General features: G+C 45.5%; 1 protein-coding gene across 2 annotated transcripts in view; it reads left to right on the plus strand.

The window, feature by feature from the left end:
• The window catches only part of ADAMTS17 (ADAM metallopeptidase with thrombospondin type 1 motif 17), a 290,517-nt gene that overhangs the window by 111,343 nt on the left and 162,050 nt on the right, over window positions 1-17,124 (plus strand). For both annotated transcript variants that reach the window (XM_084773343.1, XM_084773344.1), the window contains exon 8: window positions 9,935-10,040. In XM_084773343.1, coding sequence (XP_084629469.1) covers window positions 9,935-10,040 — 106 coding nt within the window. The remainder of the gene's footprint in view (window positions 1-9,934; window positions 10,041-17,124) is intronic.

Here is a 17,124-nt window from a genome sequence, read left to right on the forward strand (position 1 = left end):
GCCCTTTGGAAGCCCAAGGTGTCTCAGACCCCACACCAAGAAGGTATTTTAGGCAAAGTATCTCATGGTTCTTCCTAGCCTTACTTCCACCTAAAACCCCAACTTTCCCTAGGGAGGGGGAAGACAGTCTAGTTTGCCAGTAAAGGAGTGGGGGTTGGCTTACCATGAGGAAACTGAGGCATCTTAGAGCCACATGGACCAAAGAAGAATGTGAGTGTTTTAAAGCTTGCGCAATTCAGCCGGGTGCAGTAGCATACATCTGTAGTGCTTAGGAGTAGAGATAGGGGGATGGTTAAGTGTTAGGCCCAGAGAGCTTGGAGGTAAGAAGATCAGGAGTTCAAGGCCAGCCTGGGCAACGCCATGAGTCTTTGTCAAAAACAAAAATGACTCCTACTGACTCCCAACTCTGTTTCAAAAAAAAAAAATGTACCGGAGTTTGTTGTGCTAGGAATGTGGGCATCGGCTTCATGCTTAGAGGGCTGCTGTCCTAAGCTGCCTTCCCAGTATGCTATGTAGGCACATGGGTGAACATATATATTCATGGGGGCGAGTGCTCTGTGGCTGGGCTTCAAGCCCATTAAGGGACTATGTTTCCTGTTGATGTATCCCGGGCATCTCTGAAGCATTCCCATGAGCAGGCACAGAGGTTTTCTGAAACAGGACATAGAGACTCATGGTACCCTCTGCACTCACGAACATTGCCCAGACATACTGACAAACAAACAAACAAACAAACAAACAAAACTCCTGTGGTCCTGGGGGATGGAGGATGCTTGCTTAGTGAACTGAAGCAAGGAAACCTGTTAGAACAGGTGACAAGGAGGACAAAGGGAGAATGTGGGGAGGACTCCTTGTGCAGCTGTGTCTCCAGCTGCCAGCGAAGCCAGATCTGGATTGAGGTCCCCAGAGCAGGTTTCTTTAAGAGACCCCAGTACCCACTTTTTGAGCCTCGAGGCTTAAATTCTCCGCTCACCTCTCTACCCGAGTTTTCATCTTCCAGCTACGCCATTCTCGGGGCATTTTCTTCCCCCCCACCCCCCACGGCAGTTCTTGCTCCACTTAGAATCTGCATCTGGCTTGAGCCTCATCGTGGACAGGAAGTCAGGAAATACTTGATGAAATGTTTGTCAGAATAAGGGATTTTCAAGGCTCCTCCCATGTCCTGAGGTGAACCTGCTGGGGGCTGTCCTTGCTGAATTGCCTGGTCTTGAGGCCCCTGAGCCCTTGAGGGGTCCTCCAAGGTTAGTCACATCGGTCACTGGAGGACCATGATGCTGGCTTCTTGGAGGTCCCCTCCCAGCCAATGGGTCCTGTACACAAAAGTACCATCCTGTTCTGAGGGTGGGGAATCTGTGTAGAATCTCCATGCACTTGGCTCACGCTGGTTGTGGTCTGTTGAGTATCAACAGTTATTTATTTCTCTCCTCCCGCCCCTCTCCTGGCCTGTTTTGATTTCTACAGAGTATGGCAGACTGTTGGGATAAACCTTTTTGCTTCCAATTTATAAATTCCACAGGAATTTACTCCTTATACTGACAATTTACACTTAGCTCACTTACTGCATCAGCTCTCTTGGCTTAGAGTAGCTACTGCTCTAACTTAGAGACCTTCAGATCCTCGTTCAAAACTAAATACACGATCTCCAAAGCCCCGGATCTAGGGCATGCCTGGGAAACTGAGTCAAGAGCCTGTGTCCTCAGCTGTGATGTTATCATCAGATTGAGCACAGAGAGCAGGACCTAACACACATGATCTCTCCTGACTCTGATATATGTCCAAGAGAGCAGTGGCTTGTGGGGTGTTGGAACACACCAGCTAGCTCAGTTCACCTGTGGGGTTCCTGCCAGGCTAACACAAGTGAGCTGCAAACCATAAAACAGGAGGCTGAGGGGTTGGGGGGGCCACAGAGCTGGAACCTTCCATGGAGAATGTGCCAGCACACTCACACTTGGCTTGGCAAATGAAATGAAGGTTGATCCCATACCACTCCCCAAATCTTCTACTCCCCGCCATCCTCCTGTTGCAGAAAATAAGATACTCCGCACTTCTGCTGACTTGGGCTTTAAGCATTACATCTGAGAAGGCTCTGCCTATCCCCAGGCCAAGATTTCCTTCATAGATTTCTGATGATTCTCTCATTCTAGGGTTTGTGGTTTTGTGTTTCGTTCACTGCGGTTTAAGTTTTGTGTGTGGCGTGAGGTAGGGTGTCACCTTTCTTTGTAGCTATCCAGTTGTCCAGCACCATTTGCTGAAAAGATACTTCTTTACAGCCAGGCGTACTAGTGCACGCCTTTAATCCCAGCTCTCAGGAGGCAGAGGCAGGCGGATTGATGTGAGTTCGAGGCCAGCCTGGTCTACAGAGTGAGTCCAGGACAGCCAAGGCTACATAGAGAAACCCTGTTTCAAAAAACACAAAAAAACCCCAAAGCAAACCAAAACAAATAAACAAAAAAGATACTTCTTTGATAATTGAATGATTATGGTACCCTTATCAAAAAACATCAAGAAACCCCAAATGTCTGAATTTGTTTTGTGGTCTTTGAGTCCTGTTCCTATGATCTGTATGTCTATCCTGTGTCAGTACCATACTATTCTGATTATTCTAAGTTATTACTAAGGCTAAAAATCAGAACCATTGGACATTCAGTGATACGCTTTTTAAAAAGGTTTAGCTTGTCCATTTACCTTCATCTATCTAACCTTGTGTGGGCTGCTTCATTTCTCAGCTCCCCCGGGGGCTCTTCTCAGTCAGTGGGTATAAGGCATGGATAATTTTTGTTGGCAGTGGCATTGTCTACAGTGCTGTTTAGGAAAGGAACCAGTGACTGTCTTTGAGGCCATTGCTCCAATGTTCTGCATGGTACAGAAATAGAAGCCTAGGCTAATACATCTTCTTTCCATATGGCTGGCCCTAAGGGACCCAGAAAGAGAGACTAGGGAAAACAGCATGTCCTGGTGGGGAAGTGGCCAAGGCAAGGCAAGGTCTTAAAGAGCAATCCACGGTGTCCCAGGAGAGATAGGTGCCCCAAGGTGGGACAGAAAGTCTGGAGCACAGAAGGACTGAACCACGGAGCTTCTGAGTCTCAGGCAAAGGGGTCTCTGCGTGGCCACTCTCTTGCCAGCCATCCAAAGCCTCATCTTAAGCGGTGCTTCCTGATTTTTATTTTTTTAGATCCTGTGCTCCCGTAGGGCTCTGGGGCCCCTCAGGAGACCAGAGATATGATATGTGGGGGGCATATCCTGCATAGTGAGTGAGTCTTGGTGAATCCCTGATTCCAGAAACCAAGGTGAGAGGAGGTGACCCAAGTGCATCAAGTAGCTTGGAGAGAAGAATGGAAACAGGAGCAGCGCCAAGACTGAAATGGGATTTCTTTATCACAGCTGATAAGCAATTTTATTTTGCCCAACCGTAGGGGTTTTGTTTGCGTGTAAGTTTTGGTTTGGGTTTGTTTGTGGGGTTTGGTTTTGTGTTTTAGGATACTCTGATTTATTTTTATTTTTATTTTTTTTCACTCTGATTTATTTTTGCCACTTGTTACGATATATTTGCAACTCCAGGACTCAAAAGGCTTTGGCAGTCACTCACGGACATGTGCAGAGCGGTGAAAAATATGAGTCACCAGACAGGCGCATTCCCGCCTGAGGTTGAACAAGGCCATGCTTTGCCTTCCTGTGTCAGCTCTCATACCATCACAAGTGCCCTTTTCAGTATATTTAGTACCACATGTTTTGCATTTTTGTGCCTCATCTGCCCCCCCCCAACCTCCATGATTTCACTGTTTTAGATGGCTTCCAAGCCTAATGCTCAAATGCAGAGTGTTTTCTTCAAGCAAGATGCCAGAATGCGCCTTGTGGAGAAAATACTAGAGCGTGGGGAAGAACAGCCATGCATTCTTGTTCAAGCATGAATTACATGGCTGTGGGGTTAACGTAAATGAATGAACAATATATAATAAACAAAGTCTCTTTACACTGAAACATAGCTATAGCTAGATATGACCAAAGGCGCATAAGCCTAACTCTCTATTTTACTGAAATGTACCATAAGCATCTGTAATTCATTGGTCATAGCAATTTTGGAATCCACTGACTTACATACATGGCCCTGGATTGAGTCCTAGCACCACATGTGCACACAGATGTATATTATTTAAAATGTATATATGGCCTACCTATCATTATAAATGAGAACTAACAGTAGATATTTTTCATTTGTAACCTATTAACACGTTAAGACATCTGCTCTTAGCTGGGCGTGGTGGCGCACGCCTTTAATCCCAGCACTCGGGAGGCAGAGGCAGGAGGATCGCTGTGAGTTCGAGGCCAGCCTGGTCTACAAAGCGAGTCCAGGACAGCCAAGGCTACACAGAGAAACCCTGTCTCAAAAAACCAAAAAAAAAAAAAAAAAAAAAAAAAAAAAAAAAAAAAAAGATATCTGCTCTTAAATGTTATCCCCGAGTTCAATTGTACCTACTTGCCCTATTTGAAGCTCTACCACCTTGTGCACAGTTGCCAATAAGACCGTAAGATACTCAGCAGGGACCGGAACTTCAGATGAGTTCATACGGGTAACTCCCTTGTCGTGGATAGCATGAGGGCCCAGTGATAATAAGTGTGTTGGTGTTGGCACAGTGTGCAGCAGGCAAGGAAAACCCAACTGTGCATCTGACTAATGGGTGACAAGGTCACCAGCTGCAGGCAGTTTACACGCTGTGGTTACTGGAGAAACTGGGTTTATACAGTTGTGTGACGTGGACTCCGAATCTAGAGCAGATCAAATAGATAGTCCCGAGTTTATGGATTATAAGCTGACATGCAGCTTTCCACTGAAAAAGGAAAATAGTCAGGTCTCTTCGCCTAATTTCCTCTCCAACATTGTGATCCTCCAGAGAGAGAGAGAGAGAGAGAGAGAGAGAGAGAGAGAGAGAGAGAGAGAGAAAAGAAGAAGAAGAAGAAGAGGAGGAGGAGGAGGAGGAGAAAGAGGAGGAGGAGGAGGAAGAGAAGGAGGAGGAGGAGGAGGAGAGAGGGCCCAGTGTGGTCAGCATGGCTGGGGAGGTGGGTGAGGGGCTCTGGCGGCTGTGGCTCTCTCTTCTGGAAGAATGAATTAAACACCCCCTGGCATCAGAAGAATTCATTACTGCCCTGTGTCTACACTCAGCACTTGAGATTTTGAAATGTATTTTGCTCCTGCCTATCTTATCCCAGGGGCTCAGTAGAGGCGGAACAAATCCCCTGTTAAGCGCGCATGCAGGTACATGTTCCACTGAGTTGCCCTCCCAGGAACTTCCCGCATCATTTGCTTCCTGCAGAGCTGTCCTCCTGGGACAGAAATCCATCAGGGTCTTGTGTTAGTTCTTGTCGCCTGCCTCTGCCTCTGCCAGTCATCTAGAATAGACAGAGCACATAACCATGCCTATAGTATGAAGTTTAAGTCCAACATAATAACTTCATTTGATCTCTTTTTACTTACATTTTATTCTTTATTTTAGAGCAGGGTGGGGCATGCAAAGGCAGTGATGCCTGAGATGAGGTCAGAGGACAGCTTACGGCAGTTGGTCCTTTCTCTTCTCCACGTGGGTTCCAGGGATCAAACCCAAGTCCTCAGCCTTACAGGCAGCCACCTTTCTGTCCTGATCCGTGTCAATGGCCCCATTGTGCAGAGGGAAAGGATTTTTAAAAGATCTCAAATCCCTTTACCATACCCCAGAGGTAACCGACTACTGAGATTGTAGCATGCAGCTCTCAATTCTTCTTATCTTCAGGCTTAAGAATATTGGGGTTTAAATAGAAGAGACCTACCTCTTTATGTAAGCACACTCCAAGATGTATGAGAAACTCTCAGCCTGGATTCATTGCTGCCCTTTAGCCAGCCGTCAGCAGAGGGGTTAGGGCACCCCTTCATTTCTGTCCAGCTCTAACATCGCTGCTCAATCTTGATCAACTTTATTAGACAGAGGCAAGATGAGGCGATGAGTCACTCGCGTCTCTGAGTGAGTCTGTGAGCACATGCCCGGTGAGGTCTACACCACGGTGGCTCTGACCTAACCGATGCTGAACTCGTTACCAGGGGCGGTGGAACCGTGGAAAACACGAACTGGTTGGAGGAGGGAGATGGGTCACTGGGAGAGTACCCTCAAACGGGGCATATCTTCCTGTCTTTGCTCTGCTTCCTCGCGCCTGTGAAGTAAAGTAGCCTATCCGCCACTGAACTTCAGCTCCACCGCAGTCTCCTATATGAGAAGTTGGGTAGCCGGGGACTGGAGCCTCTCAGACTGTGAGCCAAAACCATCCTCTCTTGGGTGTTTCCCTTGACCGTTTGTCACAGCGATGAGAGACTGACTGACATGAGCCCTGACTGACTGCACCTGACTACTGAGCCTCTGTTTGCCTACTCTGCCCACCGCTCCCCCCCCCCAAAAGAATCTTCCTCTAGAAGGATGGGTCAAGCAGCCTTGTCCCTGGAGGGATACTGCTAATTAATGACAGTTGTCTTTTTGCTGCCCTTTTGTTCCAAGGAGCGCTATGTAAATATGACAGACCGGTGTTTTGTAAAAAGTTAAGTCCTGCTCTGATTTCTTTTGTGGAGAATTTTTAAGTCATGGAAGCTTGAAGCCCTTGGAAGCACCAAGGTGGTGCTGATGGAATTGTGTTAAAGGGAATCCGCAGCAGGAAGTTAGCAGGGAACATGTTTCAGAATTTTTTTTTTTTAAATAAATTGACAGAGAGAAAACCAGCTCTTCTGCATTTTCTGACAAGCACCAATGTGAACTTTGGTGGCCTTTTCTGGTGCTTTCCGGAGCCTGTGGTGATGACCAAGGTTTGTGTTGGTTACTGTTCCACTGCCAGGATGACTCCCCAAGAGGAGCATATTCTATGAGGCAGGTTTATTTTAGCCACTGCTGTAGAGGCTGCAGTCCATGTCCTTCAGATGCATTGCCCTGAGGCCTCCTATGCTAGATGTCATGGTTGGAATTACACAGTGGAGGAAATGGCTCACCACACGGCCTGGGGATGAAATAGGAGAAAGAGACTGAGGACCTAAAGACCTCCACCAAGCCCACCACCTACACACCTCACCACCTCCCAGTAATGCCACCCGAGTGACCTCAACTCCTGGGCACCTAGGAAACACTCGATACGGACTGTATACATCAGGGCATCGCTGATCTTTGGGGCCCCTTCCCTAAATGGTTGTTTCTTTCCATGAAGCACTGAATACTAGTGACCTGTTTTCCACAGAGCCCACCACTTTAATTACCACTTATTTATCCAGCAAATCTTACTTTTATGGCAACCTGGCATTTTCTCCAGTCTTTGCTTACACATCTTACGTATTTCAACACCCTTGCTCATAACCTCACACAGCTCTTGTGTTCTGTGATCAAGGGCTATTTTCTTTTATGTGTTTTCTTTTGCTGGGTTTTATCACCAGGCTAGTAATGATTGCGATCAATCATTAAAAGCAATGGCCCTTAATCCACCCTTGTACAAGAGAATTCTTATAAATAAACTGATCCTTTGTTTTCTAGTGGTGTTTTCTTTCTTTTTATTTGTTTAATCCAAGCATCCACACCTTGGAAAAATTAAAATGCAATTATTGGAAGCCTCTTTGCTGGCTGTTGCTCATAGCAGTGCATGCTATACAGTTAGAATGGGAGACCCGGTCTGCCAGCTCACAGTGCACAGGACTGCCGGGGCGCAGGACAGAATTTCTGTGGCGTTTAAGGTCTGCTGGTTCAGCAGCAGAGCCCACAGCCGGCATGCTCAGGACAGCAAGCTCAGCACATCTGGCCACATTATGTCTCTCTTCTCTCTCACCACACAGCTGCCCTAGAATGTATGCTTCCGATTGCCTATAATTGATTCATTGACTCAGAATGGCTGTAACCTGTGTTGGTAGCCCCTGCAGTGTGTGTGTGTGTGTGTGTGTGTGTGTGTGTGTGTGTGTGTGTGTGTGTGCGCGCGTGCGCACTCGCGCGCATGTGTCCCATGCACATACCATCAGGACTGGGTATCAGCATCTCATCTATTTACTGGGAGATGGTCAGCAGCAACTCACAAAACATTTTCGAACAGAACCAGAGTAATGACCTTGAAGGCAACGGGCTACCAGATTGCATCCTTTCTGGGCGTTGTTTTCTTTCAGCCCATTGTCTGCAGGGCTGGATTGTTACATCCGCATGCATAAAATGCATTTTGAAGCCAAAAAAACATTTAACTTACTTCTTTGCTGCTGCTGCTGCTGCTGCTGCTACTGCTACTGCTTTTAAATTCTGCAACCTCAGCCAAGCACATTGCATATTTCTAGAGACAAATAGGCCTGTGGCACAGCAAAGTTGCTCATCATAGGGAATGTGTCCTGTGCCATCCACTGGTGGCCCCAAAATCTCATCACTCTTCAAAGCCTGCCTCGACACCTCATGGAGGAGACCCAGCAGGACAGAATGCCCTGTGTGCGCCTGAACTTTGTGCCAGCTTGATAACTGTTTTCCTTTGTGGTGCTGAGGACCAAACTGAGGCCCTCACATTGCTCAGTAAGCACTTTACCTCAAAGCTGTACTGAAAGGCCTAGTCTCCTTTTTCATGGAGCCTCCGGGCATCGTCTCTCTGCCTTGCCATCAAGGTGGGAGGAGAAGTATGCACCACAGGGAGCACAGAGACACCCAAAGCTGGACTCACACTAAGGAGATGCAGTTATTCTTAAGTAGCGAGGGGGAGGTCATATTTAATATGATAATTCCCCCTAGGCAGCCGTCTTTCATTCTCTGTCAACTCCATCCCTCCTGAGACATTTCAGGAAAACTAGTGAGGGAGTCCTGAGCTTTACCAGGATGGAGCGTGGACAGTACCAAGAGTGAATAGGCATTCCTTCCTTAAGTGATCACAGCGCAGTGCGGAGCCAGAAAGTAAAGAGCAGCTATGTCCGTCCTTCGTCTTGTTTGGCTACGGCTTCACAGCTCTAGTATGACCCTGTGACCTCACAAGGGGAAGAACAGTTACCCCCCCCCCTCCAGTCTGTCTTGGCCTTTGTGAAGGGCAGCCTGCTCAGGGGTGGGCAGCCGATGATAGGGGAGGGCAAAGGGCAGGTGCCCAGAGACCCTGGTATCATAATCCCCAGGTGCCTGGAGGGTACAGGATGGACGTCCTGGGAACTCAGAGAGCAGAAATATGGAGAGCTGCTGCGGAGGGCAGGAACCCTGGAGCCAGCCTGCTGAAGCGGGACTTCCTCTCCCTGCCCTGTGGCTGAGCACAATAGCCTTGCTCTCCTCATGCATCTCTGTTGTTCACAAGCAGCCCTCAGCAGTGAGCTTTCCTCTCAGGGAACCCCCTGGCCCTTCTCCAGCAGCTGGCTTACTGATGCTTACCCAGTTCTCCTGCCCCTTCGCATGCTGCCTCTTGCGAACACCTCTGCTCAGTGCTGCCCTTGTCCCTGAGGGTCAGAGGGAGGGGGAGGCAAATGTACAAAACTTAAATACATCCTTCTCAAGGACATATAACTGGAAGAGAGACACCCTCCTTAAATTTTGCATACTGCTCACATTGCTTTGCTGGTCTCGCTCTGAGCCCCAGGTGGCAAACCAGGTGATCTGGGGAAAGTCTCCCCCTTTTCCAAACTTGGTTTGGGTTTGTCTCTATTGTCAGGGACGAGAAGGGAAATAAATGCTTTGGATAAGCCGCTCGGTGCAGTATCTGACCCATGTCAAGGGCTCGCTAGATGTTTGCGGTCACTGTTGTTATTACTGGATGTGAATACAAAAGCGTCCTACATGAGCCAGGGTCAGGGAAGCTCCTCCAGGCTCGCAGGACCAGCCTGGGAGACCGCAGTGTCCCCATTTGCCCCTTTTCCAGATTGTTCGTGATTCAGACTGTGTGGATTTTCCTGGAGGTCAGGGCCTCCCTGTTCTGAAGGATGTACTTTGTGTCTCTGCTGCAGGAATTGCTTACTTAGGAGGCGTGTGCAGTGCTAAACGGAAATGTGTGCTTGCCGAAGACAATGGTCTCAATTTGGCCTTTACCATCGCACATGAGCTGGGCCACAAGTAAGTACCAGACCCCGGCATTCTGCCTTCTCCCTTCTGCAGACACACTTCCCACTTGAATTCCAGGAGCCGTGAGACACAGAAGCTCCGTGTCCCCACCGCTTCTGTAATAAAAAAAGCTGCCTTGCAGAGCGACAGTATGGCAATGTTAATATGATGTTTATGTGTCCTCAGCGCCAGCAGTGAGGTCTTCCTGGGCGCCTTGGTTACTCGGACTGCTTTTCCTAGCGCTGCAGAGTCCTCTAATGCACTCTGCAAAAATGGTTGGATTTATCTTTGGAGTATCTGCTTTCTATTTTCTTTTCAGTTCTGTCAAAAGGCCCAACTTTCAGAATGTAGAATGCAGTGTCTCGGTTTGGTTCGGAAGAATCAGGAGCAGCTACCTTGACACATGGAAAGTCTCTCCTTTTATACGAACTAACTCTTAAATCACTAGAGCCCAAAGGTGCCTTCAGGAGACTCCTGGGGAAGCCTCCTGCATTTTCAGAGGAGGAAACTGGGTGTTAGAAGGGTTGTGATCACCTGCAGGAAGCCTTAGGGGCAGATAGCCAGCCTGTTCTACAAACGTGGCCTTAGAGTTCAGCCTTTCTGGTAGAAAGGATGTCTGTTTTATGTTTCTCTGAAGGGGAAAACTGTGATATGACTGTGTAAGAACGTTAAAAAAAAAATAAGCCAAGGAAACCTGAGCATGCAGAACAGTGGGAAATTTTATATTGGATTGTATAGAACATAAATGGAAATCTAGTCCCAGGGAAATGGTCGTAAATGTTTTCTAATGACCTCCACAGGAAGGGGCCTGGTCCTTAACTGTTAATGGCCAGTTATTGCGAGAGGAAAGCCAGTGTATACAAGGGATGGAAAAGCAGTTGTTTTCCTAAGGCGATAGCGATAGCGATAGCTCAGGCCTTTGTTCCTCTTTTGTTCTACTTATCTGGTGCCATTTGTAGGAGGTTTGGACTTGCTGGATACCATGAGGGAGAACATACGACATACGGTGTGGATGTTGTATGTGTAGCACACGGAACACAGTATTTATCGACCTGGCTCTAACATAGCCAGCTAAGCTTGGCCCTGACATACACCCTTGCTTCATGCGCTGTGTTGCTTCTTGACTGCCGGTGGCAATACTTGGCCCACATTATTATTATTATTATTTGTCATTGCATTTATATCACTGCTTTCCAATGGTTAAAACTCGGTGCCCAAGTGAATCACTAGGGTCAAGGGGCGTGGGACGGGCATTGATCACCATGGCCTTGAAGGACATTTCTGGCTGTTAAAGAACCAGCCTATCTCAGTACCTGGGAGTGAACTGTAATTACCCACAAAAACAAACACTATGCTGCCTCAAAGCCAATGAGCCATTGGACAGTAGTTAAGAACATGTGCTGCTCTCTGCAGAGGATCCGGGTTCAATCTGGCTGCTCCCAACCATAGACCCAACCATATATGGATGTAATGTGCAGAAACTCACACTGGCACCCATATAGATATATAAGATTTTAAAAAAAGATGATTTGAGCTACTGGTCTATGACTTGCCGTGACCTGTGGCAGCACCAAGAACCATGGTCTGTCCAAGGCTGGGGCACACATACGCTACGTCAAGGTATTTCTTCTTTGAGTATGAGAGCACAGAGACCTTTTTCTCTTGATAACTTGTTGGGTCAAACACTGGCTGCTTTACCACAGGGGGTCTGCAGAGATGAATGGCTAGACACAAGTGTACCTCAGTGCCCTTTAGCTATATAGACTGTACAGTTTCTTGGAGAATTCTTTATAGCTTGCTACTGAACTCTAATTACCTACAAAAACAAACACTATTGTGAGTCGAAGCCAATAAACCCTGCCAGCATTAGGCCTCCTCCTAGCCTGCTGGCTACAATTTTCCCAAGGAAGTCTGTTGTCTGAGTAGTGTCTTTGTTGGGAAGTAGCAACCCTCCCCACCTCCAACCCCCACCCGCCAAACCACATAATCCTTCTCTGAAGTCCCCTAGTCACCTTAGTTCAGGACGGTCAGGGGTAGGGGGTGGGGTGGGGCCCGGGGCTGTGCATACAGACTGCTTAGAAAAGGGAAGGCCTGCACTCCCAGCAAAGCCAAAGGCCAACCTGCTTCAGAGATGTAAAACCCCAAAATGGATAGAGTGGGCAGTCCAACTCTGTCCTTTCACTTATGTTGAGAATGGTCCCCAGGTCACTGATGCACTAGTCCCTGGTGACCTGGTACTAATAAGGAGAGGTCCTAGTGAATGGCTTGAGTCTTCATTATTATTATTATTATTATTATTATTATTATTATTATTATTATTATTGATTTATTTAGATTACATCTCAATTGTTATCTCATCCCTTCTATCCTCCCATTCCTCCCTGCCTCCCCACCCCCCCACCCCCCCTTTCACCCTATTCCCCTCCCCTAGGTCTGTGGCCTAGGGGGACCTCATCCCCCACTATATGGTCATAGGCTATCAAGTCTCATCTTAGTAGCCTGCTTATTCTTTCTCCGAGTGCCACCAGGCCTCCCCATCAAGGGGAAGTGGTCAAATATGGGGCACCAGAGTTCATGTCAGAGTCAGTCCTCGCTCTCCACACAACTGTGGAGAATGTCCTGTCCATTGGCTAGATCTGAGTAGAGGTTTGATGTTTACTGCTTGTATTGTCCTTGGTTGGTGCAGTAGTTTGTGCAGACCCCCCTGGGCCCTGATCTAGCCATCATGGTGTTCTTCTTGTAGGTTTCTAGGACCCTCTGGATCCTTCTATTTCCCTACTCTCCTATATTTCTCTTACCTAGAGTCCCAGTAGGATGTCCTCACATCTATCCCAATCTCCTGGTAAGTGAAGACTTTCATGTGACATGCCTTTTGGGCTAGTGTCCAATTATAAGTGAGTATATACCATGTAAGTCTTTCTGCTTCTGGGTTAACTAACTCAGTATGATCATTTCTAGTTCTGTCCATTTGTCCACAAATTTTGGGATTTCCTTCTTTTTAATATCTGAGTAGTATTCATGGTGTATATGTACCACAGTTTCTTTATCCATTCTTCTACTGAGGGACACTTATGCTGTTCCCATGTTCTGGCTATTATGAATAAGGCTGCTATGAACATGATTGAGCATATGTCCTTGTTGTTGGATTTTGTCAAATGGAGCATCTTCTGGGTATATTCCAAGGAGTGGAATAGCTGGGCCTTAAGGAAGCCCTATTGCCAGTTTTCTGAGAAAGTACCAGATAGATTTCCAAAGTGGGTGTACAAGTTTGCACTCCCACCAGCAATGAAGGAGTGTTCCTCTTTCTCCACATCCTCGCCAGCATGTGGTGTCACTTGAGTTTTTCATCTTAGCCATTCTGATGGGTGTAAGGTGGAATCTCAGAGTCGTTTTGATTTGCATTTCTCTGATGACTAAGGAGGTCGAGCACTTCTTTAAGTGTTTCTCAGCCATTCGATATTCCTCTGTTGAGAATTCTCTGTTTAGTTCTGAGCCCCATTTCTTTTTTTTTCCTCCTTTATTAATTTATTCTTGTTACATCTCAATGGTTATCCCATCCCTTGTATCCTCCCATTCTTCCCTCCCTCCCAATTTCCCCTTATTCCCCTCCCCTATGACTGTTCCTGAGGGGGATTACCTTCCCCTCTATATGATCATAGGGTATCAAGTCTCTTCTTGGTAACCTGCTGTCCTTCCTCTGATTGCCACCAAGTCTCCCCGTCCAGGGGACATGGTCAAAGGTGAGGCACCAGAGTATGTGAGAAAGTAATATCCCACTCTCCACTCAACTGTGGAGAGTGTTCTGTCCATTGGCTAGATCTGGGTAGGGGCTTAAGGTTTACCGCCTGTATTGTCCTTGGCTGGTGCCTTAGTTTGAGCGGGACCCCTGTGCCCAAATCTGCCTATCATAATGTTCTACTTGTAGGCTTCTAGGACCCTCTGGGTCCTTCTACTTTGCCTTTCTCCCATGATTCTCTCATCTAGAGTCCCACTAGAATGTCCTCTCCTCTGTCGCAGTTTCCTGGTAAGTGAAGGCTTTCGTGGGACATGCCCGTTGGGCTAATATGCAGATATAAGTGAGTATATACCATTTGAGTCTTTCTGCTTCTAGGTTAACTCACTCATTATGATCATTTCTAGCTCAATCCATTTATCCACAAATTTCGGGAATTCCTTGTTTTTAATAGCTGAATAGTATTCCATAGTGTATATGTACCATAGTTTCTTTATTCATTCTTCTACTGAGGGACACTTAGGCTGTTTCCATGTTCTGGCTATTATGAATAAGGCTGCTATGAACATGGTTGAGCAAATTTTCTTGCTGTGTGCTGGAGCATCTTCTGGGTATATTCCAAGGAGTGGAATAGCTGGGTCTTGAGGAAGCCCTATTCCCATTTTTCTGAGATAGCACCAGATAGATTTCCAAAGTGGTTGTACTAGTTTGCATTCCCACCAGCAATGAAGGAGTGTTCCTCTCTCCCCACATCCTCGCCAGCATGTGGTGTTGCTTGAATTTTTGATCTTAGCCATCCTGATGGGTGTAAGATGGAATCTCAGCGTTGTTTTGATTTGCATTTCCCTGATGATTAAGGAGGTTGAGCATTTCTTTAAGTGTTTCTCAGCCATTTGATATTCCTCTGTTGAGAATTCTCTGTTTAGTTCCATGCCCCATTTCTCTATTGGGTTATTTGGTTTGGTGGTATTTAATTTCTTGAGTTCTTTATATATTTTGGATATTAGACCTTTGTCAGATGTAGGGTTGGTGAAGATCTTTTCCCAGTCTGTAGGCTGTCGCTTTGTTCTCTTGACAGTGTCTCCTGCCTTACAGAAGCTTCTCAGCCTCATGAGGTCCCATTTATTAATTGTTGACATTAATGCCTGCTGAGCCCCATTTCTTAATAGGGTTATTTGGTTTGGTGGCGTTTAATTTCTTGAGTTCTTTATATATTTTGGATATTAGACCTTTGTCAGATGAAGGGTTGGTGAAGATCTTTTCCCAGTCTGTAGGGTGTCACTTTGTTCTCTTGACAGTGTCCCCTGGCTTCCAGAAACTTCTCAGCCTCATGAAGTCCCATTTATTAATTGTTGACCGTAAGGCCTGGGCTGTTGGTATTCTGTTCAGGAAGTTATCTCCTGTGCCAATGTGTTCCAGGCTCTTCCCCACTTTTTCTTCTAACCAATTTACTGTCTCTGGTTTTATGTTGAGGTCTTTAATCCACTTGGACTTGAGTTTTGTGCATGGTGATAAATATGGGTTTAATTGCGTTTTTTCTATATGTAGATATCCAGTTAGACCAGCACCATTTGTTGAAGATGCTATCCTTTTTCCATTGAACAGGTTTGGCTTCTTTGTCAAATATCAAGTGACCATATGTGTGTGGATTTATTTCTGAGTCTTCGAATCTATTCCATTGATCAACCATCCTATTGCTATGCCAGTACCATGCTGTTTTAATTACTGTTGTGCTATAGTACAGCTTGAGATCAAGTATGGAGATTCCTCCAGAGGATCTTTTATTGTATAGGATTGTTTTAGCTACTCTGGGTTTTTTGTCTTTCCATATGAAGTTGAGAATTGATCTTTCAATGTCTTTAAAAATTGTGTGAGTATTTTGATAGGGATTGCATTGAATGTGTAAATTGCTTTTGGTAAGATGGCCATTTTTCCTATGTTCATTCACCCAATCAATGAACAAGGGAGATCTTTCCATCTTCTGATGTCATTTTCAATCTTTCTTCAGAGGTTTGAAGTTTTTTTCAAACAAGTCCTTCACTTGCTTGGTTAGAGTTACTCCTAGATATTTTATATTTCTTGTGGCTATCATGAAGGATGTAGGTTTCCTAATTTCTTCCTCTGCATGATTGTCATTTGTATATATGAAGGCTACTGAGTTTTTTTTTAAGTTAATTTTGTATCCAGCCATTTTGCTAAAGGTGTGTATCAGCTGTAGGAGTTCTCTGGTAGATATTGGGGGGGGTCATTTATGTACACTATCATATCATCTGCAAATAGGGATAGTTTGACTTCCTCCTTTCCCATTTAGATCCCCTTAATCTCCTTGTGTTGTCTTATTGCTCTGACTTGAACTTCAAGAACTATATTGAAGAGATATGGAGAAAGTGGGCAGCCTTGCCTGGCCCCCGGTTTTAGAGGAATTTCCTTGGGTATCTCTCCATTTGAGTTGATGTTGGCTATTGGCTTGCTGTATATAGCCTTTATTATGCTTATCTATGTGCCTTGTATTCCCGATCTCTCCAACACTTTAAACATGAATGGGTGTTGGATTTTGTCAAGTGCTTTTTCTGCATCTATGGAGATGATCATGTGGTTTTATTTCTTTCAGTTTTGTTTATATGGTGGATTGCATTGATGGATTTCTATATATTAAACCATCCTTTCATGCCTAGAATGAAGCCCACCTGGTCATGGTGAATGATATAGTTGATATGTTCTTGTATTTGGTTTGTGAGTATTTTATTGAGTATTTTTGCATCAGTGTTCATAAGAGAAATTGGTCTGAAATTCTCCTTTTTTGTTGGGTCTTTGTGGGGTTTAGGTATCAATGTGGCTGTGACCTCACAGAATGAATTTGGTAATGTTCCACCCATTTCTATCTTTTGGAGTAGCTTGAAGATTATCAGTATTAGCTCTTCTTTGAAGGTCTGGTAGAATTCCGTGCTGAAACCACCCGGCCCTGGGCTTTTTTTTTTTTTTTTTTTGGTTGGGAGACTATTAAGGCTTCTATTTCTGTAGGAGAAATAGGACTATTTAATTTGTTTATCTGATCTTAATTCAGTTTTGGCAAGTGGAATCGATCAAGAAAATTGATCATTTCTCATAGATTTTCAAATTTTGTGGCTTACATGCCATTAAAGGAGGATCTTATGATTCTTTGTCTTTCTTCAGTGTTTGTTGTTATGTCTCCCTTTTCGTTTCTGATTTTGTTGATTTGGATAGTATCTCTCTGCCTTTTAGTTAGTTTGGCTAATGGTTTTTCTATTTTGTTGTTTCTCAAAGAAACAGATCCTGGTTTTGTTGATTCTGTGAATTGTTCTCTTTATTTCTAATTTATTGATTTTAGCACTGAGTTTGATT

This window comes from Acomys minous (assembly GCF_964271855.1).
Source record: "Acomys minous genome assembly, chromosome: 2".
Taxonomy (NCBI): domain Eukaryota; kingdom Metazoa; phylum Chordata; class Mammalia; order Rodentia; family Muridae; genus Acomys; species Acomys minous.